Here is a 24,585-nt window from a genome sequence, read left to right on the forward strand (position 1 = left end):
ATAGATGATAGACTGATAGACAGACAGATAGATCGATAGATAGTAATGGCCTTATTTAATGCAATGTGAGTACTTCAGTTTTTATATAAATTTTATTTCTGAGGATCAAAGTGCATAACAATTCCAGGGTCTTTCTTACTAGCAAAATCATTTTAAACAGCGTGAAAGTATAAAAACCAACAACCAACTTTCCAAGTGTATCAAAAACATTAAAAACAAATTAAAAGATTAAAAAACTCTATTTAAACTTCAAGTCATGCTAACTGGATGTAAAACATGGCAAAACTGCTCTGCAACATCAATGCAACATTTCTACTAAACAGAAAAACTAACTCTGAAAGCAGAGTAACTAGTGCAATCCAAAATGAGAGAGGTCAAACTCTCAAACTCTAGCATTAGTGTTGTGTCAGCATTATAATCCGTGTACAGTCCACAGTAAGAGCTCATTATGAGCAGCGGTGAAGAGCTGAGATCCAGACCAGCTGAAGCTGCACACGTGAACAGAGTCACTGTGAGACGCGAAATCCTGAAAACGCCCGCTGGATGAATGAATCAGCTTCAGGACGCGCTCTGAAACACAAAGCATCACCGGTATATGACTATATAACTCACAAACACATTACTTTCATGTTTTAAAGTAAAACAGTACACTAACGGTTTGATCCAACAGCGATCAGTCTTCCAGTCGAGCAGAGACCGAGACAGAGCGCCCAATCAGCCAGAGAGATCGTCCTCAAAACCTATAAAACAAAAATACACACAGAACCAATGACATTAATTGGCCAATATAAGTGTGTGGAGAGAAAAAATGAGGTACACAGTCATGGGTATAAAGGCTGATATCGAGTGTTTGAGTACCTGTTTTTTGTAAAGGCAGTAAAAGATGATCTCTTTTTCCACAGCGTAGCCGGTATAAACCACAGTTCCTCTCTCACTGGGGCTGAACGCAGCCAAACTGGGCGGTAATGCCAGTGCATCCTGATTAAAAAGACAAAAAAGTTACTTCTTAGTCTTTTCAACTACAATAAAGACATGAATGATCAGATCAGCTTGAAGAGACACAAGTGTAAATAATATACAAACTATTTCAGAGTATATTTATTAGCCTAATACTCATGAATATTAATCACCTCTGATGGGCTGGGCGCCGGAAACGTCATCCAATCAAGCAGTTCGCATTTATCCTTCGTCCAATCAGCAGCCCAGATGCTGACACGCCTGTCTGCGCTTACAGCCAACCAGAGCTCGTTTCCCTCCAGTCCAAACTCCTTATACTAAAAGACATTTATATCAGCACACACATTAAATCACTCCGCAGTAGTGCTACATGTTTTTGGGGGGCAGGGGGGAAATTGAATTGCGAGTTTTCTGATTAAAATTTAAAATGCGATTTAAAATGCAATAAAAATATGCTTCAGGTTTGCTGGGCTTGTTTGTAGGGCTGCACAATCTGGTCAAAAATGATTATATATCAATATAACTTCATTAATTATTATTATTATTATTATTATTATTATTAACAATAATAACAAAAAATTTATTATTAATATGATTTATTTTACATATCATTATTACTAAATAAAAATATTAAACAACATTTTTGGCCTACAAAAAAGTTATCATATATTAAAAAGACTATAATATATTATTATTATTATTATTATTGATATTATTATGAAATAATAAAAATATAAAAGTATAAAATAAAATAAGAAATTTTACTATTGTAATATTTCACTGTAAAATAAAAATGAGTATTTAAGAAAATGTATATCAATATAACTATAATTATTAATAATAACAATAATAATAATAACAATTTATTATTCATTATAATTATAATTACTATTAAAAATATTAAACAAAATAAGAAATTTTACTATTGTAATATTCCACTGTAAAATAAAACAACATTTTATTTTACAGTACATCTGCACAATACTCATATTTAAGGCTTTGCTGATTTCTTCATGTTAAAATGTTAAATCCTTGTGAGCTGCTTGCATGTAGCTGCTTCACTCTGAAACACGCAGCACATATATTTAATTGAATCACAGCCTTTACGATAACAGCGCTATATTGTGATCTTGGTTTTATTTCAATTGCATTACATTGACCCTGTAAGTATTTGGACACTTAAGTCACACTTAAAATATGACAATGTCATTGAGTATCTGTATCTTTGTATCTTAAACACTGCGGAATCTTTTTCCTTCACTAAATTTCACTAAATTTCCCTTTTCTTCTTCATATTTAAGATCTGACTTTGAATCAAATTCATGTATTTTTAAGCGTGACTTCAGTGTCCAAATATTTTCTAGGTATGGCCCACAATTCCACATCATACACAATGTCGAGTCATTTGCCTTGCAAAACAGAAATCCACAAAATCAAACACACAAGCACAAACCTGTTTGCTGGTGCACTGCACTGTAGTTATGGGCGCCCCCTTGTGGTCACGGATGGTGCGTACAGTGACTCCAGTGACGGGACTGCTGACAGTAACGAGACCATCACGACCACCAGACAACAGCACATGACCTACACATACACACACACACATGCATATAGTGAACACAAATACACAAACGCTCACATAGACACAAAGCGCTCACACACACACTCACCGTAGTGCGAGTACTGTAGCGCACACACAGACACAGGCTGAGGTTGTAGTTTCAGCTCCATCTCGGCCGACTCCAGACTGAAGATCCTCACAGTCCCGTCACTGTAACCGCCCGCAACACACACACGCCCGCTGGGCTCATACACACCCCTTGGAGGAGACCAACACACACACTCACAGCTCTGCAATACAGAGAAACATACAGAGACACAATTAATCAATTAACTGCAATGGAAAATGAATTTGATATTTAGAGTTTGACTGGCGACCAGAGAAAGATTAGCCATGATTACATTAGCCAAGTTACACTACCATTTAAAAGCTAGAGGTCAGTAAAATGTTTTCATTTTTTTGAATGAAGTCTTACACTCACCAAAGCTGCATTTATTTGATCAAAAATACAGTAAAAACAGTAATATTGTGAAATATTATTACAATTTCAAATATCTGTTTTCTATGTCAATATGTTGTAAAATGTAATTTATTCCTGTGATCAAAGCTGAATTTTCAGCATCATTACTCCAGTCTTCAGTGTCACATGATTATTTAGGAATAATCCTAATATGCTAATTTGCTGCTGAAGAAACATGTCTTATTATTATCATCAATGCTGAAAACTGAAAAAAAAATTGTTTTCAGGATTCTTTAATGAATAGAAAGTTCAAAAGAACAGCACTGATTTGAAATGGAAATCTTTTGTAACATTATGAATGACTTTACTGTCACTTTTGATCAGTTTAATGAACACTTGCTGCATAAAAGTATTAATTTAATAAAAATTTTTTAAAAAAAAACTCAAAGTTTGCATTAAAATGTTTGATGGCTCTATCGCATTAAAACAATGCTGGATAAAAAATGTGAATAAAATGTCCAAAATTACAATAACTAATAAATAAATTAGGGATGCACGATATTATCGGACTGATATAGGAATCGGCCGATAATGGCTTTAAATGTAAATATCGGCATCTGCCCGATATGAAAAATTATGCCGATATGTCTCGCTGATAAGAGGAATACGTTAACTTACATGTGCTCAGGGTGTGCTAGCGATTAGATCACGTCAACAGTGTGACTCATTCTTGAAACAATATTTTGTCTGAATGACGATTAGATTCACTGATTTAGATCGCTGCACTTAATCTGTGAAAGCACGTACAGAATGACGCGTTCGGTGTATAAAGAGTAATAGCACGTGCAGCGGCAGCCTCCCCCGGTGCCTAATAAGGAGTTTTAATCTGTAGGGGGCGCTGTTGACCTACTTCTGATTCAATTAAAAGTAAAATAGCCTACACAAGTAACATTTAGACTGTGTTTCTGATTAAATAAAGCAGTAGTTGACGTCATAAAATAATGAGTATATTTTGATTAAAAAGGTCAGAAGCTATAGCTTACATGAAAAAAAAAAAAAAAAAAATCACAAACATGACACTTGTAAATTAAATAATTTTACATATACTGATTTATTCATTAATGTGTAATATGTTTTATTTTTTAAACAAATCTTAAGCTCTAAAAAATTTTCAGAATTTTTACAACTCTTTTGCTTAAGGCAATATACAAATGTTAAATCTTAAAATAAAATCTTAGGGTTAAAACTGCATCTTTCTGGGGGATGCAGCGATTGATATATAGTTTATTTATAGTTCTTTTCAAAGCTTTTTCAAAGTAGTGTCAAAAAAACCCTCATTATTGTTTATTTAATTCTAACAAATAAGTTCTTGTTAAAAACTACCCATAATTAAAAAAATATTTTGCTTATAATTTCTGCACAGGAGAGACTTAATATATATTAAATATATCAGTATCGGTATCGGCCAAAATGAGTTAAAAATATCGGCATATCGGATATTGGCAAAAATCCAATATCGTGCATCCCTAAAATAAATTATTAATTAAAAAAAAAAAAGGTGGACATTTATTATTTGGCAAGAAGTCATGCACATGAACAAGGATGAAAACACTTTTACTCCTTAAAAACGTAATGTGACTGAATATTGAGCTCAGATGGTTGGCTGCTATGACGACACGCAATCATTGATTGAGCAAACATTAAATTTGTCAGTGCATTTTGTAATTTAATACATTTAATAAAAAAAGCCCCAGTGGCTAGAGCTTCCACTTCTGTTCATCTGTGTTTATGCTCACCTGGTTCAGCACCTGAAACTGCACCAGCAGCTCGTGGCTCTGCAGCGCCCAAACTCTCACACTGCCGTCCTGCCCACAGGTGGCAAAATGCTGCTCATCTGGACTGCAAACCACACCGTTCACCTACAATGAGAACACAAACTTCAGCATTTTGGACAGAAGTAGTGTTGCTTTTAGAACCATTTCAATGTTCACTATGGATGTTGATCAAAGCTTAAGCGTTTAAGTGTCATACCTTGCTCTTATGGCCACTGATCAGCCGTATACTGGTGCTGTCGGCCCAGTTGATGTACCACAGGGTTCCTGCTGTCGTACCCACAATCCCCATGTCCATGACATCATCAAACACTGCACTGACCACTGTCCCATCCAACAGTAGCTCTTGTTCCAGCTGCACCTGAGCGCTTCCAGAGTCAAAACAAGTGATGCTCTTTTAATTGTTTTCCCCAAAATTAAAGATAAGGAAATTAATTTGGTAATTCGGACAAAATATGGACAGCATGTCACCATGCAAGCCTGTTTCCACCTCATTCAAAAAGTAACTTTGTATTTCTCATAATTGCAACTTTATATTTCACATCGATGCAGTGTTGCCAGATATTGCTATTAAAACAAACAAAAACGATAAATGAATAAAAATAAACCCAAATTATTTAAAATCTTTTGCAATTAAAGATAAGATAAAGATATCGCTGACCCTAAACTGCAACGTCCTACTTTATTAACTTTCTAAAGTGTCAAAAAGAGTGAAAAGACAAGTCCAAAACTCTCTTCTCAAGCCTCGTTCACTCCGCCAGCGTCTCGCAGCGATCATGTTCTTACCACAGATGCTAAACATTCTTGCAAAATCTCTCAAAATCTGTATCTTCGTCTGATACAGGCTCAAACATATAAGGTTGGATGCCTAATCTCTCCATCATTCACGCCAGACAGTACAGATCTGTTTGATGTGTGAGCTACTGAAATGAGCCGCGCTGTGAAACAGCCAATCAGAGCAGAGCTCAACATTATTTATGACCCTTCCAAATAAGGTAATAACAGACCATTTAATTCTAGGGACAAATCCTAGGGTTTTAAATGGACATGTAAAACCGTTTCTGAAGAATTTTTGCCCTTACCTAAGCCACATACCTTCTATGTAGATATCAGAGAACAATTTAAAATACTGTATCAATGCATTCTATGGCACCTTTAAATTGAAAGTGACAGTAAAGACATTTATAATGTTACAAAAGATTTCAATTTCAAATATTCTATTCTATATTCTGCATTCTATTCAACAAAGAATCCTAAAACAAATTATCAGTTTCCACAAAAATATTAAGCAGCACAACTGTTTTCCACATTGATAATAATCAGAAATGTTTCTTGAGCAGTAAATCAGCATATTAGAATGATTTCTGAAGGATCATGTGACACTGAAGACTGGAGTAATGATGCTGAAAATTCAACTCTGATCACAGCAATAGGTTACATTTTTAAATATATTCAAATATAAAACAGTTATTTTGAATTTTAATAATATTTCACAATATCTCTGATTTTGCTGTATATTTGATTAAATAAATGCAGTCCCCAAGCTTTTGACAAGTACTATATAAAGAAATATATACTACATGTATACACACAGTTTAACTTTTTTTTTTGGACCTTTAAACATTCTAGAAGGAGATAGAGTGAACGTAAGCATGCATACCCATCATCCTGTGTTCTGCTGCTCTTGTTATTTGCATTACTGAGATTCTGGACTGAAGCTACAGACCACAGTCTCAATTTTTGGTGTTACTGCCTGTGACCAGCTTATTCTCACGGCAAACTAACACACCTACACAAATGCAAAAAAACAGCTGGTAATTAAAATTGGTAAAACTAAAATCACAAATGTGATCAAAAAAGCAAAAATCCAAACACACCTATCTCTCCTCCATCTGCTTCCCAGGTCACAAAGCAGCGCTGTGTGTTACAGTCCCACACACACACGTGGCCGCTGTTTGTGCCCGTGTACAGGACCCGGCGAGTGCTATAGCACAGTGATGTCACCTCCGCCTGCCCGACCGCATCAGGTAAGCTTACTTTCTGCACCTGCAGGAGGAGGAAAAGCTTATTTTGGCTTATGTGCTTCTGTGCAGCAGTGAATGCATACTTGATTTTCTTTCATACGGTGTCTGTATGTACCTGAAGTTCAGTGCTGTTATCCTGTGTTTGTATTCGAGTAAACACAACAGCACTGCTGCCGATGAGTGTCAGCTCATTAGCAGTGAATGGACAGAAGGAGGCATCATGCAGCGGGACGGATATCTGAACGGTACAGAGCAGCTCAAACGATCGTGTGCTCCACAGCGCCACCACTGGCTCCCAAAAATCACCTAGGAGCATAATATACTGCACCATTACAAGTTATTCACTATAAAAGACACAAAATGTATCATCTATATCTGTATTAAAGAAAGTCATTACTTGAGGTGATTTTCATGGAATACCTTGAAATGAATAACATATTTATAACATAACAATAATATTAATAATAATAATATATATTATAAAATTGAAAAAATATAGCTCTAAATTTTGTTTCATTTAAAAAATTTTTGACATGGTTTTCTTTCTAATAAAAAAATCTTATTTTAACTACAGTAACCAGGATTAGTTTTGTCCCAGTATATGACAGTGTAAATTAAGTATGTATTTTAGAATGTTTGATATACTATTATAGTTTGTTAATATTTCGAATTAGACTGCATTTAGATTTTCGATTTTTAATTTTAGGTTGTAATTTTGTTGTCCAGTTTTTATTAATTATTATTTATTTGCACAAATTACAAGCATAGACGAATACAATATAACAAAGTTACAAATTAGTGCTGTGTATATTTATTATGTATATATATATATATATATATATATATATATATATATAAAAAGCACACATACAGTATATACATTTAAAATATTTACATGTATATATTTATTTTCATATAATTTATATTATATATAAACATATTTAATATATAAACATGTTTTTCTTAAATATATACACATGCATGTGTTTGTTTTTATATATACATAATAAATATACACAGTACACCCACATATATTATTAGTGATCGACTGATTTTCATAACCGATACCAATTATTTGCATGTTTATGTGCCCGATAACAGATACGCAGAACCGATATTTATTTACTGTTAAAGTAAATAAATGACTGAGTGAAGTAAGTCCATACTTCACTTTGATTTTTCCTCATTTCAGTCATCTTAAAAAAAATGTTTTGAGAATTAGCAGTCTTTCATGTTAAATTTAATCTTCATATTACAACAATAAAAAACATTTTATTTATAAAAAGCATCAGCAGCAACACTAATATTAACAATAAGCAAATAAATGTAGAATGTCTAATGTTTTCAAATGGTGAAAATAAAGGACAGGAGTCATATCAACTTCATTTCAGTTTATAAGCTGTTTAATAGGCTAAAAAGTGAAGAATAATTCACTGGATAATGTTAATTCACTGAATAATATTCTCTGGAATATTGGAATATAACAAACAAAACATTGTATTTTATTGGATTTCTCAACTAGCATGTTATATCAGAATTATTAATAATGTTTTTGTCGTTCTAGAATCTAGATTATGAAATGCCTGCTAACAGCGCGGTTTACTATAGCCTACTCAAACTGCGATTGATCGCGGAGATAATAAATACTTAATTTCCACAGAGCTGTATTTATTTAGATGTTTATTAGCGAAATAATGGTTATATAGTAAATGTTAATATAATTTAGGGTGTTTTAAACAAGTGAATCTTCTTAAAAGTTACATGCGGTGGCCATGCTGGAGCATTTCCTGAGCATCAACCAGCTGAGTGCACAGCAATATGAAACTAATGAGACTAATGATGAGCATATAGACAACAGAGAGAGAATTAAATTCAGCGCTTTTATTTCCAACATGCGCTCTTTCATGGCTGCATATTATTTAATTCAGGCGAAGTTATGTCTTTATTGGGACAGACTGACGGATTATCTTATGTGACTCCGTGAGTTCGTCTCTATTTCTTAGAGACAAGCTGCATAAACTAGGCCTACATATCAGGCATTTATGTAAAACATGTAATTTGTGCATTCATGGCTGTAATGTTAAATAAAGTTTACTAACTACAACAAATCAAGTACCTGTGCACGCTGTTGTTGTCTCGTCTCCCCTCAGACGCGCTGCAATGGTGATCCTGCACGCAAATCTCAAAACTCCCACAAGATGGCGCCGTTTATCGGTGAATCCGATATTACAAAACCGATATCCGATTATAGTAAAACGCTTAAATATCAGGAAAATATCGGTAAATCGATCTCTAAATATTATGTGACCAAAAACTTTTATTCTGGATGCGATTAATCATGACACCACTATTACAAATAAAGTCACTTTTTTAAAATTATGTCTATAAAGTTTTGATTAATTACTATTTATTTGTTTTAGTTTATTTAGTTTTCAGTACTTCAAGTTAAACTAAATGAAAATGATAAATGTTGCTTAGGAAGCTATCTGAAATAAAATTACTTAATTTTTTTTAATTCATAATTTATATTATTTCAGTTAACATTTATTTTATTTCATGCAACGGAATTGTTTTTAGTTTTAGTTAACTATAATAACCCTCACATGCTGCTGATTGTTACTAATGATTTCCAATTTCTGTGCAAAACAGCCAAAATATTTGTCAAACTTGTATTTAACTAAGAATATTCCTTTAACATGGCCCCATAATGCAAAGCATGAAACACTGACCCACTGAGAGCAGGTACATGTCATCCCTGGAAAAAGTCAGGCTCTGCACCGCCCCCTTGTGGTATGAGAGGCGGTTTCTACAGGAGCCTTCGGAAGCATTCCATATGCAGATGAGGCTGCTGTGAGAAGCTCCGCCACCTGACGCAGACGCAACCGTCTGCCAGGCAAATCAGACAGAGGTTTCATTCAAAGGAGGCACCTAATTTTTGCTAACAATCATTAGTAAAGTATTACTAACTAGTGGAAACACTTGAAGATTGTGTGATTTATATAAAGTATTTGCAGTATATACTAAATCATGCATGCGAGCGGTACCTGTGCATCATGGGTGACAGCGAGTGTTGAGATCTCCTCTGTGTGGCCAAACCACTGTTTCTGTGAGCCTGTGTGAAGATCCTCAACGACGACAACACACCCACATGTGTACACAAATAAACCTGCACACAAAAACACACAAGATGTAGCTACAAAACAAGTGCGTACAAATGCCAGGGTTGGAAATTAACAGTGGCTTGAGACAAAAATGGTGAAAAAAAAAATCAACCAAAATGGTGGTTAAACTAAATTAAGAGTAGCATTAAATTTGATCTGCTCAAGTTGCATCAAAGATTTTTTTTTATAAGAGCCAACAAAGAGAGATATTTTATGTGATGGACATCATAAAAGAGTTTATACTTGATTAGTATTTACCTGTGTCTGGATTCCAGACCATATTGTTACGCCCATTGCCATTATAGCCAATCACAGCCTTGAGACTTAGCCCCGCCTGTCCTGAGGGCGGAGCTACTGTGGTCTAAATTCAAAATAATTGTTGAGGAAAAAAGTAAGTGGTCCAAAAAGACACATTATACAAAAGTGTTTTAAATACTTATAAATATAAATATTCATAAAACACAATTCACTTTGAGATTAACATATTAATTAATAATTTATTAAAAATATATACCTGGTCTAACACAGAAGTCTTAAAACGTGGAGTGAAGTGTTTATAACAGTCTGGACGGACTGCTGTGTGACTGTCTTGTATATTCTCCGTCCTTGATTGGTTAGCTGGGAGTGTGGGCATGTCCTCATTCTTCACCCACTCTGTCACTCTGAGGAAAGAGGCGTGTTTGGGAGGAGAGGAGTGGGCGTGGCCTGTCCTGGGACTGAGCTGTAGTTCAGCAGTGGAATCGCATAGGAAACCTATAGAAGTAAAGCATTTGGGATGTAATAGTGACTCATTAATGAGAACAAATGCTCATGAACATATACCTTCACTGTCCTTCAGAGCACTGGAAAGAAAATTCATGACGGGCGGTGAGGAGGGCTGAAACAATGCTTTTCGAGGACTCTCACTGGACAGCTCGGCTCCATTTAGCTCCACCCAACTGTGAGCTGAACAAAAGGAACTAATTAAGAGTTGTCATACATTTAAACCAAACCTAACTAAATATATATATGTACACACAAACAGCATAGTTATGAAAAACACTTATGCAGACAAAATGTTTTTAAAATTATAATCAGCATAATTTAAAAACAGTACAATGAATACTACCGTAAAAAGAAAAACAAAATTTTTTAAATTTTAATAATGCAAAATAAAAATTTGAAGGTCATAAAGCAGACATAATTTTCTTTATGGAAACATAAAGAAACATTTTATTCAAGGGCATTTGATTTTGTTTGATTTGTGAAATTGGCCTAAGCATTCACAAGCTTCCTTAAACAAGAGACAAAATTAATATTTAGCTTAACATACCTGATTTACGAGGGGAGACTTTTATATCTGGAGACCTGGTAGGAAGAGAGAAAGTTTAAAAAAAACAAAAAAAACAATTCCTAGTGACTTCTAACAATTAACTAGAGATGAGATCAAAACAATACTTTGATTAGTACCATGTACAGTAGTATAATGGAAAACATGATAGAGGTCTTACTTGCAGTGTTCCTGTGGAGGTGCCAGGAAGTCCCAGAAGAAGAGGGCGTCGCCCACAGTGACCACACCCATCTGATCAGGTGTGAACCTCACCTGCCTGATGGGCTCTGAGTGACCAATGAACACCTGGAGGAGAAACGGACACATTCTTGACCTCATTCATCATCTGAACGTCATCAAATCCAGCATTCGAGCAAACATACCTGTGAATTGACGTCCAGGTGCATGTCATAGTCCCACACCTTCAGAGAGTTCTGACCGGCAGTCAGCAAATAACAGCCATCTTCACTGACCGCCAGAGACACACACTGATGCTTATGCACCTCAGATACCTGTAAGTACATGAATATTGATTCTGAAATCTGATACTTAATGTTCTCGGAAACAGTTTTCCCTTCATTCTTTCACCTGTCTGAGCAGTTGTCCTGTATGTGTGTCAATCCAGAGGATCTTATTGGCGGATGTGGTGACGAGCAGGTGTGACAGTGATGAGGGTGAGAAACAAACATTCAGGGCGGAGTCCAGCGTTGTGCTCTCAACATCCAGAATACTCACATCAACCCGGAGTAACTGTGACACACACAAATAAACACTATTTAGCACATACAGTATGTCATAATTTGTTTTGTTATTGTTAACTTAAACTATTACAAATCATTTTAAAAATCTGAATAAAGCTGAAATAAACAACAAATACACATAATAAAATATAAATATTACATGAAAAACGTTGCCTTGGCAATTAATGGAAATAAAGTTTAGGTTGAATAAAAAAAAAATGCTAAAACTAAAAGTGAAATAAAAATAAATTAAAGCTACTGATATATTTCAATTTATATTTATATAGGACAATATACACATTTAATATACTAATAGACATTTTTAAAAACAAAAACTAATAAAAATGACAAAAGCAAATAGCAAAATGATCAAAACTTAAACTAAAGTGAAAATGAAAATTAGACACGTTGCCTTGGCAAGTAACAGAAAAAACTGAAAAACCGAAAAAATAAATTAAAGCTAAATAATAATAATAGATAATTAATAAAACCTAAAACTAAAATTAAAATGAAAACTGAAAATATAAAAATAAAAGCCATTTCAAAATATTAATAAATAATAGTATAGAAATAACAAAATAAACTAAACTTGAAATTAGTACATTTCAATAATAAATTGAGCTTGAATTGAAAATTAACTAAAAAAAAAAGAAATAAAAAAAAAAGTGAGATTTTGATTATGTCCCAGATTCAGCACAAAACAGAATGATGGAAAATTTGGCTTTAATTTTTTTATAGGAAAGTGGTAAGTAGACAGGAAAGAAACAGTGTGAGAGACAATGAGATCAGGTCATGTGATCCAAATGCTCTTACATGTCCCAAGCATGTGCACAAGTCCACTGCGCCACAGCTCTGACAAAACATTATGGTTTTGATGTACCTCATTAAGTGACTGTGCCTCCATGATCGTGACAATGTATTCGGTCGGACCGACTATCGCTAGACAGCGGCTGTCAGAGCTCACTGCCAAAGTATCTGGGCCACGATTCACACTCCATGCAACCACATTACCTTAGAAAAAATAAAAATACTTCAGAATGCTGTATCTACACAGATATTTCAGTTCTCCTGAAAAGCTTGTCTAACAATTTGTTCGTCTGATTGTGCTGTGAAGAGGAACTGACATCAAACGTGTAATTTATATTGTGCTGTAAGAGCGACCGTTTACTCACTCAGAACACGGACCACATGATGGTCATGTTGAGAAGAGTTATAAAGTACCAAGTATCCAAGAGCACCAGCACTAAACAGACACTGACCATCAGGAGAATAGATCACACACTCAACTGATCCACAGTGCTGCCTGCAAACACACACACACACACACGTTAAATCAATATATCAATAATATAAACGATGTATGTGTATTGTTTGAGAGTGTGTACGTACCTGTGCTGGGCAATTAGGCTTGAAGTTTGGATATCAAACACTCTGACAGTTCCAGAGCTCGATCCACAGGCGAAGAGAGGCATGCTGGGATGGAACGCAACTGAACAGGGACTTTCATCGTCATCAGAAACAAAATCATAGAGCTACAAGACAGATAAGAGATTGCTTTAATGTGACATCAGTCCATGTCTGGCGTCTATGTTCAGCCACCAGCATGTAAAAGCATACATTTGTGTGTGCATGAAAATATTCCCATAACTGACCTGTTGCATGGTGTCCATATCCCACACCCGTACAGTGCTGTCTCTGGACACTGTGGTGACCCGCCGTCTAACGCCATCCACACTAAAACCTAAAACATTCGCTGTGTGTGACCTCATGAGTGTACGGTAACCGCGGCTACTGACATCCAGATACCCAAGATTCCCTCTCGTGGTGGCGGCTAGAACTTTCGAGCCGTCCGAGGACACGCACACCAAACTGACAGGCCCCTCGTGCTCTACAAACACACCAAAACCTCAGTGATTCATAGAGTTAAGTTTTCAGCAAGATAATTGATTGCGAGAGTGATTGACAGGAGAGTACCGACCCGCCTCTAAGAAAACAGATGAGAAGTCAAGAGGCCACAGACGCATGAATCCGTCCTCTGAACCAGTTACGCAGAATTCATCACACACACTGATGCTGTTCACTGCAATACCAGCACCTGAAAATGCATTTATAATACAGTCAATAATAAATAAATAATTTTTTTTTTTTACTATAGTTCTCAATTATGATTCAAAAGTGCTTATAGAAATTAAATAATAATAAAGACAATGGCAATTTAAAAAAAATATATTTTCATTTAAATTTTTTCCATTTTTAATGATCTTTTAAAGAAAAAATTATATGAAACAGAATATTACTATTATTATTGTGCTGCAGTCTTCCATTAGACTAAGTGTATGTTTAGAAGATGATATTTTAAACATATTGAGCATCAATAATTAATTTCACCATGCAAATTACATCTTTATTTTATTTTTTAATTAAATTGAAATAAATGCAGGGGTTAAAGCGAAAAAAAAATCCTGAGCCTGAACTTTTTTCCAGGGGCGGGGGGAGGGGGCAGCACATGCAAAGCATGCAATGACTGTTGCAACTTAAACATTTGAAAACATACTATGGCAAATTTATTGCTTTCCTTATTGAAACTGATTTTTTTTTTTCATGGTTGACCTGAAGAATGAAAGCTATATCATACATTTGGAAAATTATGAGCTATATCACCGCTTATAAACACTAGGGGTGTGACAATATACTTAGATCACGAGATGAGACAAAATACAGTATAATTGGTTCACTAGAACGAGACAATGTGAATGCTATTTTTAAGAAATTTTCAATGACAAAATATTTGTCTTTTAATTACAAAAAGCAAAAAGAGTTTTATTTTGAAATATTTTAACTAATCTATGGCTGTAACTAATGATTATTTTGGTAATCAAGTAATCTGATTATTTTGACAATTGAGTAATCTGATATTTTTATTAACACAAACAGACCTAAGTGAAAACCAGGCTGTAGTATGATTATTTATATATAAACTAACGATGAGGCAATAATAATTGGCTCAAATAAGATATCAAAACAAAGTAATTACATGGTTTTATTGAACAACACAGTTAAAATAGGCTACATAATGTAATATGCCTATACATATGAACATAACCTATTTAAGTAAAATTATAACAAATACCTGCAGAGGGCGCCAATGGCCTGGTGAAGTTTCGCTTTACAGCGTGATTAAACAATGTTTTAATCCAATACATTTTTATATTTGGCCACATGCAGAACCTTTTATTTTGAAATCGCAATGTACATGGCATTTAGACATAGGTTGAGGTATTCTCCTGTGTTGGCAAAGGTTTATAAATGATTTACGTTACAAATCTAGTGAGATAATGCACATTGTTTTCCCAGATGAACTTTTAAGCAATTCTCACAGCATATACAGTGGAAGAGTTTAGCCCCTTTCACACATACAGTCTTTACTCGTAAATTACCGGAAAAATTACCATTAAGAGATCACATGTGAACAGGATTTCAAAAAGCTCGCTAAATTTGTTCTGGCAATCATATCGTTCTTATGGAGATGACATGATTATTCTGAGCTGTTTACAAAGCTCCGCTGCTTTTTTTTGTTTTTCCATGTAAATATGCGCTAGATGGACTTTGACCATCGCGCCTCGCAGATTTTTGTCGCGCTTCTCCATTCATCAGGACTGCGACTGCCTACTATTACGCGCGTCTCATGTTTATAAGAGCAAACAATTCTGATTGGCTAGTAATCTTAGTTTGGTTGAGAGTGAAAGTTGTGCTCCTCTCATACCACTGGTAAGCGAACTCATGGACTCGACACTATCAACATGTTGTTGTTTTTTTAAAATGTAGGATTTTTTTTTCCCCGCAGCCAAACGCTGGAGGCCGGAGATCCGGCACGGTGCCGGAGAACTTTAAGCCCTGTAAATGTATACTTTGCTGCAGTCTTCCACTGGCCTAAGTGTGTTTAGTAGCTGATATTTTTTATAATTAATAAAACAATAATTTTTAACAATTAATGAAAATTATTAATTCCAATTTAATTTAATTTATTTTTTTAACTTTAATTTTATTCATACTCTTGCAGAATTACATTATTATTATTATTATTATTGCTGCTTCTCACCTGTGCTAAAGGTCTGTTTCTCCCTTTGGTGGGCATGGGTCTCCTGAGCTGGGAGGAGCCTCCTGATGTTTTTTATTGCCACAGCAGCATAATCAATCTCCAGGATGTGACCACTCCTACTGCTGACAAACCTGCTCCAATCACAAAACACCTCAGGATGAGATCAACATCAGATTACATCATTAATGTGAGCAGGTCTGTATACTACAGTAATTTAAGTGGACAGCGTAGAGTTTAATGTGTCTGGTCATTTGTCATGATGTCATGTCTTTCTGTGTACTCACAGCGTGCGCTCATCCACTGGACGGTCCTGAGTGTGTCCCTGCTCGAAGGCGAGGTCAGTAAACTCTAAATTGTGATACTGTCCTAGATTCACCGGACAGGAGCGTAGAGAACCACCACGTACACGCCACAAACGTATGTTACCTAAACCACACGACACCATACTGCACACACAAACACATATTCACTTATAATCTGCCAATATGACTGAGGTTGACAGCCCTGTTAATGATATTGATCATACAGTACATGCAATTGCATCAAAACAAAATCCCACTCCACATTAAATCTCAAATGTGTTCTGAATGGCTGTGATTTTGTAGTACACATAACAATATAATTATGTATGCACACCGCGTTTCATCAAAGAACGCTATTTTCATTGTCTGGATGTCCACATCTGTATGAGCTTTAGCCAAGACTGGAACCACACTTCCTTCCGCCACACGCCGAGTGTTCCAAAGGACCACCGTCTAAATGAGCAAATCAAAAAATTAACATAAACATACACAATATTTTTTTTTAAAAGTACAGTTCCTTATATGCAAAACGCTTACAGTTTTGTTGTGGCTGTCTTTCCCTACACCACACAGCACTCCTCCACTCTGAGAGAAACTGAAACAACAAAAACATCACCTGAGCTTGAGAAATCCAGCTGGCATTGCACACACAGTGACATTGTATTTGTGTGTTTGTTGTACCTGAGCAGATTCAGAGCATGTGTGTGTGTTGGAATGATGGTCTGACACACTCCTCCGCTGTAGCTCCAGAGACGAATCAGACTGTTTGCGCCCATCTGAGCTGATGCCAACAGTGTAGAGCTGATATTTAACGCCAGAGCGGAAACCTAACAAACAACAGGAACACATCAACAAGAAAATCAGTGTCAGCTAAGCTAACTGTAACTTAAAATGGTGTGTATGATAAGGTGACAACTGTTATTTTATAAACCATGTTTATTGGATGAACCATGTTATCCAATAGCCTAGATACAAACCACACATTAATTAAATTCTATACTAACTACTATACTAATGTGACAAGCTGCTATATTGTTTGACATAATATTTTCAATAACAATAAAAATATTTCAAGAATAGTAAATAAAATATATATAAATATATATACACCGCTCAAAGGTTTGGGATCAGTAAGATTTTTGATGTTTTTTTTAAAAGAAGTTTCTTCTGCTCATCAAGGCTGTATCTATTTGATCAAAAATACATTAAAAAACTGTTATTTTTTTTTTAAAATATTATTGCAATTTAAAATAACAGTTTTCTATTTTAATATACTTTAAAATACAATTTATTTCTGTGATCAAAGCTGAATTTTCTGCATCATTTCTCCAGTCTTCAGTGTCACATGATCCTTCAGAAATCATTCTAATATGCTGATTTATAATCAATGTTGGAAACTGTTGTGCTGCTTTATTTTTAATTTTTTTGGGACCTGTGATATTTTTTTTTTTAGGATTCTCTGATTAATAAAAAGCTAAAAAGAACAGCATTTATTTAAAAAATAAAGTTTGTGTTACAATATACAATGCTATTCAAAAGTTTGGGGTCAGTGCATTCAAAGCATTAATACTTTTATTCAGGAGGGATGTGTTAAATTAATAAAAAGTCATAGTAAAGACTTATATTGTTAGAAAATAATTATATTTTGAACAAATGCTGCTCTTTTTAACTTTGTATTCATCAAAGAATCAAAGAAAAAGTATCACTGGTTCCAAAAAAACAATATGAAGCAGCACAACAGTTTCAACACTCATAATAAATCAGCATATTAGAATGATTTCTGAAAGATCATGTGACACTGAAGACTGGAGTAATGACGCTGAAAATTCAGCGCTGCGTCACAGAAATTAATTATATTTTAAAGTATATTAAAATAGGAAACCAATATTAGAAACTGCAATAAGATTTCACAATATTACTGTTTTTTCTGTATTTTTGATCGAATTAATATAGCTTTGATGAGCAGAAGAGACTCCCTTAAAAAATCTTACTGATCCCAACCTTTTGAGCGGCAGTGTATATAGATATAGATATATATCAATTATATATTTACATTTACAAATATATGTAATTTTATATATATAATAATATAAATCAAACAATGTCTTTTATCATGTTGCTATTGTAACAGTTTTTTAAAAGCAATAAGCCACTCTAAAAGCTGTGGGTTACAGTGACTGTACTACGGTTTATTCCACTTTACATCATGCATTGCAAGCCACCACTAAAACTTGGTAAAAACTATTAGTTAAGTGTGTGTTTGTTTATAAAAAAAAAGACCTTATCTGTGTGTCCAATGAAGAATCTCTGTTGTCCAGAGGAAGCCATCATGCTGACGATAACGGCATGACAAGGATACACAACTTCCTCTCCATCAGAACTCCACACAGCCTGAGAGACAACACAACATCAGATGAAGTAATTAAAATCATTTATTACATTCTATAATGTCCAGACTTGACTATTGCATTGCTCTCTTGGCAGGTCTTCCAGCCAATTCCATCAAACCTCTACAACTAATCCAAAATGCTGTTGCAAGATGAATCTTTAATGAGGCGAAAAGAATGCATGTCACACCTCTGTTCATCAATTTGCACTGGCTACCAATAGCTGCTTGCATAAAATTCAAGGCATTAATGTTTGCCTACAAAACCACCTCTGGCTCTGCACCCCTTTACCTAAATTCAGTACTTCAGACCTATGAGCCCTCTAGAAGCTTACATTCTGCAAGTGAACGATGCATTATTGTGCCATTCCAAAGAGGCACAAAATCACTTTCACTGACTTTTTCATTAACTGTTCCCTCCTGGTGGAATGACCAGCCCAACTCAATCCCAGCAGCTGAATCCTTACCCATCTTCAAGAATCGGCTAAAAACACATCTCTTCCATCTTTATTTGACCCTCTAACTCTAGCACTCTCTATTCTAATCTATTTTATCTATCTGTCTTCTTTCTATTAAAAAAAAAAAACACACTATCGATTGCATATTTATTCTCTAACTGCTAACTTTTCTTGAAAAACTAACACTAGCTTTCTTTTTTTCTATTCTATCTACTTGTTTCTTAAAAAAAAAAAAAAAAACCTTGCCACGTGTACTGCGTTAGGCTAACCGAGACTTGTCATAGCACTTGCATGTTGTTGCTCTTTTGTTGGTTTTGATTGCTTCTATTGTCCTCATTTGTAAGTCGCTTTGGATAAAAGTGTCTTCTAAATGACTAAATGTAAATGTATAATCAATGCATTGAATGTTGATTTCCAGATGGTCCATTTTTGTAAACCCTGATGTTTTGTGTTTGTGTGTTACTCACACATCTCATTGTAGCTCCTCCGAAGCCAATAATCCTGTTCAGCTTCAGAATGGGGTCAGGATACAACTTCTGAAATATAAACAGAGACCCTTCAAATGACCACAGCACAAAAAAAGAGCCTAGTTGTAAACCTTGCTTTAACATGCTTTTACGCTCAGTTAGTCTGTGTTTATGTGTGGTTGACCTGAGTTTTTTTCACTGGTTGGTCAGAAGACAGAGAGACAGACCGAGGAGATGCTGCATTGATGACCTAAGAAGAAAGATTTAGATCGATTCTTCCAAATTCTTTATGCTTTTAAAAGAGCAAATGTCTTGTTAGGTTTTTAACTGAGGAAGCTAATCTTATATCTAGTTTACTTACTGTGATTTCCTCCTCACTGTCTGTCGTGTGAGTATAATCATCATCCTCGCAATGAGCGTATACATGTACTCCAGCATCGTCTGCACGCACTACTGTGACCTGTTCATCCGCCTGCGACCTTTGACCCGGTGACCCCGGGCTCTCTGAGCCCCCAGAGTGTGTGTAATTCAACTCAGGCAGACGCTTTGTCTGGTTTGCTGAACGTTGCTTAGTGCGCTACACAGAGAGAAAGAAGAGAAAGAGAGAAAATCCATTAGGGCTTGTAAATGTCAACATTAGTTGCACTGAAATGAAGGTGAATTGAAGTTCACACATAAACACTCACTCGTGCAGATTTGGGGGTGGTGATCTGCTGGATGAGGGAGACTCTGTCTTTTACAGGTTTACTGATCTTTACAGCACGACTCTCTTCTCTTTGAGGACTTTTTTCAGCTGAGACTGTGGAGAGAGCATATGGTTTCATCAGATAAAATGCACAGTGTTATCTGCGATAGTGTATGTTTACATGCTCAAGACTCACTTTTAGTTTCACTGTTGGATCCTTTTTGTATGGAATCAAATGGTAACTTTGTTCCATCCGAGGGAAACCTGTCAAGTTACACACAAGAGGTTTTATGTCTGCAATAAACATTCTGAAACAATGAAATAACATAGGTATGTGAATTACTGACTTTATTTAAATGCACATCAATATTATCTAAATGCACATTGTTACAATAATGTAACAATATTCCAATTAGTATTCCGATTCCAGATTTATTTTATAGAAAATATCCTGATTCCTCAAATTATGGGGGAAATTTGTTGCATGTTATCATCTTATTCATAAAATCCACTAAAAGGACCTCAGTCCTTGGTAGTGTTGTTGGAAATGTTTTTAAATTGAAAAGTGTTTGTAAAAAGTGCTTATTAAATTGTGAAAAAGTAGTTAAAAAAAATAACTGAGCATACTGTATAATGAGAGCATCTTAAATTTTAATAGTTAAGTGGAATGAGATGTGCATGAAAAGGAACAGTTCACCCAAAAATTAACATATTCAACTGTTCCTTTAAGCAAGGTGTTTATTTAACAGAAATGTGTACTCCTAGTTCTCCACAAACAGGTTGCACTCACCTAATGTAATCATATATGTCGTGCCATCTCTGGCCTTTCGGTACAGGGAAACACATTTCTCTGGGCATCGGTGCAGTGCAATCTGGCAACATCACACCAGATTGCCTGAACTCAGAGAATGACAGACCTACAAAAAGAAAAAAGATTATTGTGTAATAATAATAATAAATGTAATTTCTATAGCACCTTTCCAGAGTGCAAAGATGATATACAATTAGCTAGACAATAAGCAACCATAACACAACCAATCATGCACAATCAAGATAGAAATGTACCGGGGTCAAACAGCAGGTCGCTGGTGATGATGTTTTTAACAGACATATTGGCACAGAGTTTGACGCTCTTTAGGTGACTGTGGGTTCTGTTGAGGTAAACCGAGAGCACATAACGTAGATCCATTGTCAAACACGTCCACCTCGTGTTCGGCGGCGCGAGGCCCACTAAACCTGAAATGCACAAGTTATCAATCGGTAACTACAAAAAATGCTTGCTGCATGTAAAAAACATCATAATAAAAAACAGAAAGCGTGAGATACCTTGTTTAGCAGTACAGGCCGTATTCTCATACACTGAACCGTGTGTAGCTCCACACAGAAACGGGAACTGCAGCCATGTCGCCGTGGACTTGAACTCTTTGAACACGTTAGAGAACGACACACGGATCACCTGACCCTCCTGAATGATGAACGAAACAAAAAACAGAGATAAATCAAAAGAAAAATCATCATACACACATGTGTAGATCAGTATAACTACATCAACCAGGTATACGGAACAGTGTTTATATTGTTAGCTAAAACTAAAGAAACTAAAAATAAATTTTGGTCATTGAAAAAAGCTGAAATTAAATAAAAATATTAGATGAACTTAAAAATGTGAGATTTTGCTTTGGTGACTGATTGACATAAGTTTAAATTGAGGAATTAAAATGACTAAAACTAAAACCTTAATAATAAATTAATTAAAACTATGTAGAAATATAAAAAATATATAATAATTTTTTTTTAAATTTAATTAATTTTTTTAAATTAAAATTAAAACTGAAAATATTTTTCCTGAATGATAAAGTAACAAAGAGTGAAAAATCAAAAGAAAAATTATCCAAATATATGCATATAATCATTATAATAGCAATACTATCAAAGGCCTTATTTGTAAATATAGAAATGTACATGAAAGTCTGTATCATTACATAATTATTCACGTAAAACTGCACTTTTCACCTCAGCAGCAATGTCTAGGTGCACAATGAAGTGTTTGTTTGGGCTGGGTCTGAACAGCAGGTAAAGGTACCGTCCGGTGAGACCCAGAGACTGGCTGCTGGTTTTGGGCAGGAGGATGTAGTTACTGGCTGGTATGGAGCCACGGATCCGGAACACAGAACACTTCAGGCTCTTATCCTACCCATAAACAATACAGTACAACATGATAAATATACGAATACAAAAACTGAATGCTAATGAGAATCCTCTGCGGCAGAAACAACATATTATAGTTTCATAAGAAAGGAACAACCTCCTACCATGTATGTGGTGATGTCTCCCTCTTTGCTGACTTTCTTCCATTCTTCTATCTTCATGTGTTTGAAGATGTTCACATACGGCTGCTGCCACAGAGCTGATGGAGAGATAGAGGCACATCAATCACTGCTGTATGCTTATTTTAGATACACCCCCCTCTGCATGTGTCCTGTACATAGTTAAAAGCGTTGTGAGAGGGGGTAAGTTTAGATAAATCAGTGTAAAAAATGTATAAGAACTAAATAATAAAATTGTAAAAATTGATTAACATAAATGAATTGATTAAAATAAAGTAAATACATATTTAAATAATAAATAGTACCTAGTAATCCAAACAGTACTAGAATGTGTAGAAAAAAAATTATATTTACATTTAGTCATTTAGAAGACACTTTTATCCAAAGCGACTTACAAATGAGGACAATGGAATCAATCAAAATCAACAAAAGAGCAATGATAAGTGCTGTAACAAGTCTCAGTTAGCTTAATGCAGTACACGTAGCAAGGTTTTTTTTTTTTAAATTATATAATAAATAAAAAGAAAACAGATAGAATAGAAAAAGAATAGAGCAAGCTAGTGTTAGAGGCCTTTTTTTCTTTTGTTAATTGTATAATAAATAAAAAGAAAAAAAGAGTTTAGAAAAAGATTAGAAAAGCTAGTGTTTGTTTTTTTGTAAGAAAACAAGCAGTTAGTAAATGAATAGAGTGCAAGTCTAAAAGGAAAATTTTTGTTTTTTAAAGAATAGAATTAGAACAGAGAGTGCTAGAGTTAGAGGGTCAAATAAAGATGGAGGTGATGTCTTTTCAGCCAATTCTTGAAGTTGGCTAAGGACTCAGCTGCTTGGACTGATATTATATTAATAATAAATAAAAATAAAAATGTAATTAAAATAAAATAAATAAAATAATAAATTATATTAGTAACAAACGTAAGATAATAGAAAATAAACATTTTCCAAATAATATTTAACACATATTTATAATGTTACTTTTTCACAGACTAACTTAAGTCTTAATACACGAAAACATATAGCTGCCTTTTAAATATTATGGGGTCCATGACATCTGAAAGGTTGAAAACCCCTTTTGTATGGCATAAAATCTATACTGTACTGCTCTGTATATTTCAAACTGTATTATACTGATTTGGACATTGTATTCTGCCTCATTGTATAATGTAACGTACATATCGGGCTGTAGTGTATATTCCATCTTTTAACGAACAAATAAACTCAGTCCAGGTCCATTTCAGAAGCTTATTACTCATTTAGTGAAGTATTTTAATAGGTAATGTAATCTTACCTCTGGATGACATTATTGTTTACTTCACAGATCTGATTCACCTGTTGACAGCTAACGGACTGTACGTTAGCTCACAAACTACCAGGAATGAACCGACTTCCGTCTCCTACGAGTCCAGAAAGATTTTATCCATCACAGCACCTAATTTTATCGTCGTGCAGAGTTTAATTTTCGGTTTTGGTCGCAGTTATGGGGGTTTTGGAGGTCTGTGAGCTTGCTGTGTTGTTGATGAATCGCGCTTCTGCTCGCGCTGCAGAGACCGCCGCGACGCGTTCGAACGGCATGACGTAAGCCGTACGTCACCATGCCCAAAACTGTGAATCACCAAAAGACAGACAACGCAGAAAAAGATTATTTTATTTTATTTATACGCATGTTTTAATCATTATGGAGAAATTTCATGTACATATGCATAGATGGACAGGGAATGTTTGAAATTGTGTACAATTCATCTATTCTCGCAAAATATATTTAGAGAAAATTGAGGAAATAATAATGCAAAGAGAATTTTGTTGTTGTTTAATGTCTTATT

The 24,585-nt window shown here is 34.8% G+C and overlaps 1 protein-coding gene across 1 annotated transcript; it reads right to left on the reverse strand.

Moving 5' to 3' along the window:
* Positions 1–29: 29 nt before the first annotated feature.
* wdr90 (WD repeat domain 90) lies at positions 30–24,330 on the reverse strand. Its single transcript, XM_058765840.1, is given in 43 exon segments — positions 30–570; positions 656–740; positions 859–978; positions 1,131–1,274; positions 2,411–2,541; positions 2,628–2,808; positions 4,775–4,897; positions 5,010–5,178; positions 6,471–6,555; positions 6,558–6,599; positions 6,688–6,856; positions 6,950–7,140; positions 9,564–9,720; positions 9,879–10,000; positions 10,254–10,356; positions 10,510–10,748; positions 10,818–10,940; positions 11,308–11,342; positions 11,486–11,610; positions 11,688–11,816; positions 11,893–12,054; positions 12,925–13,055; positions 13,217–13,347; positions 13,434–13,576; positions 13,697–13,932; positions 14,023–14,139; positions 16,144–16,274; positions 16,428–16,589; positions 16,780–16,898; positions 16,983–17,040; positions 17,127–17,272; positions 18,726–18,836; positions 19,757–19,825; positions 19,941–20,006; positions 20,118–20,333; positions 20,443–20,555; positions 20,638–20,705; positions 21,232–21,358; positions 21,507–21,677; positions 21,768–21,906; positions 22,455–22,631; positions 22,754–22,848; positions 24,054–24,330. Coding segments are annotated over 43 exon segments (5,532 nt in total). The 5' UTR covers positions 24,067–24,330; the 3' UTR covers positions 30–412.
* Between the last annotated feature and the right edge of the window lie 255 nt (positions 24,331–24,585).

The sequence above is a fragment of the Onychostoma macrolepis genome, chromosome 24 (assembly GCF_012432095.1).
Source record: "Onychostoma macrolepis isolate SWU-2019 chromosome 24, ASM1243209v1, whole genome shotgun sequence".
Classification (NCBI taxonomy): Eukaryota; Metazoa; Chordata; class Actinopteri; order Cypriniformes; family Cyprinidae; genus Onychostoma; species Onychostoma macrolepis.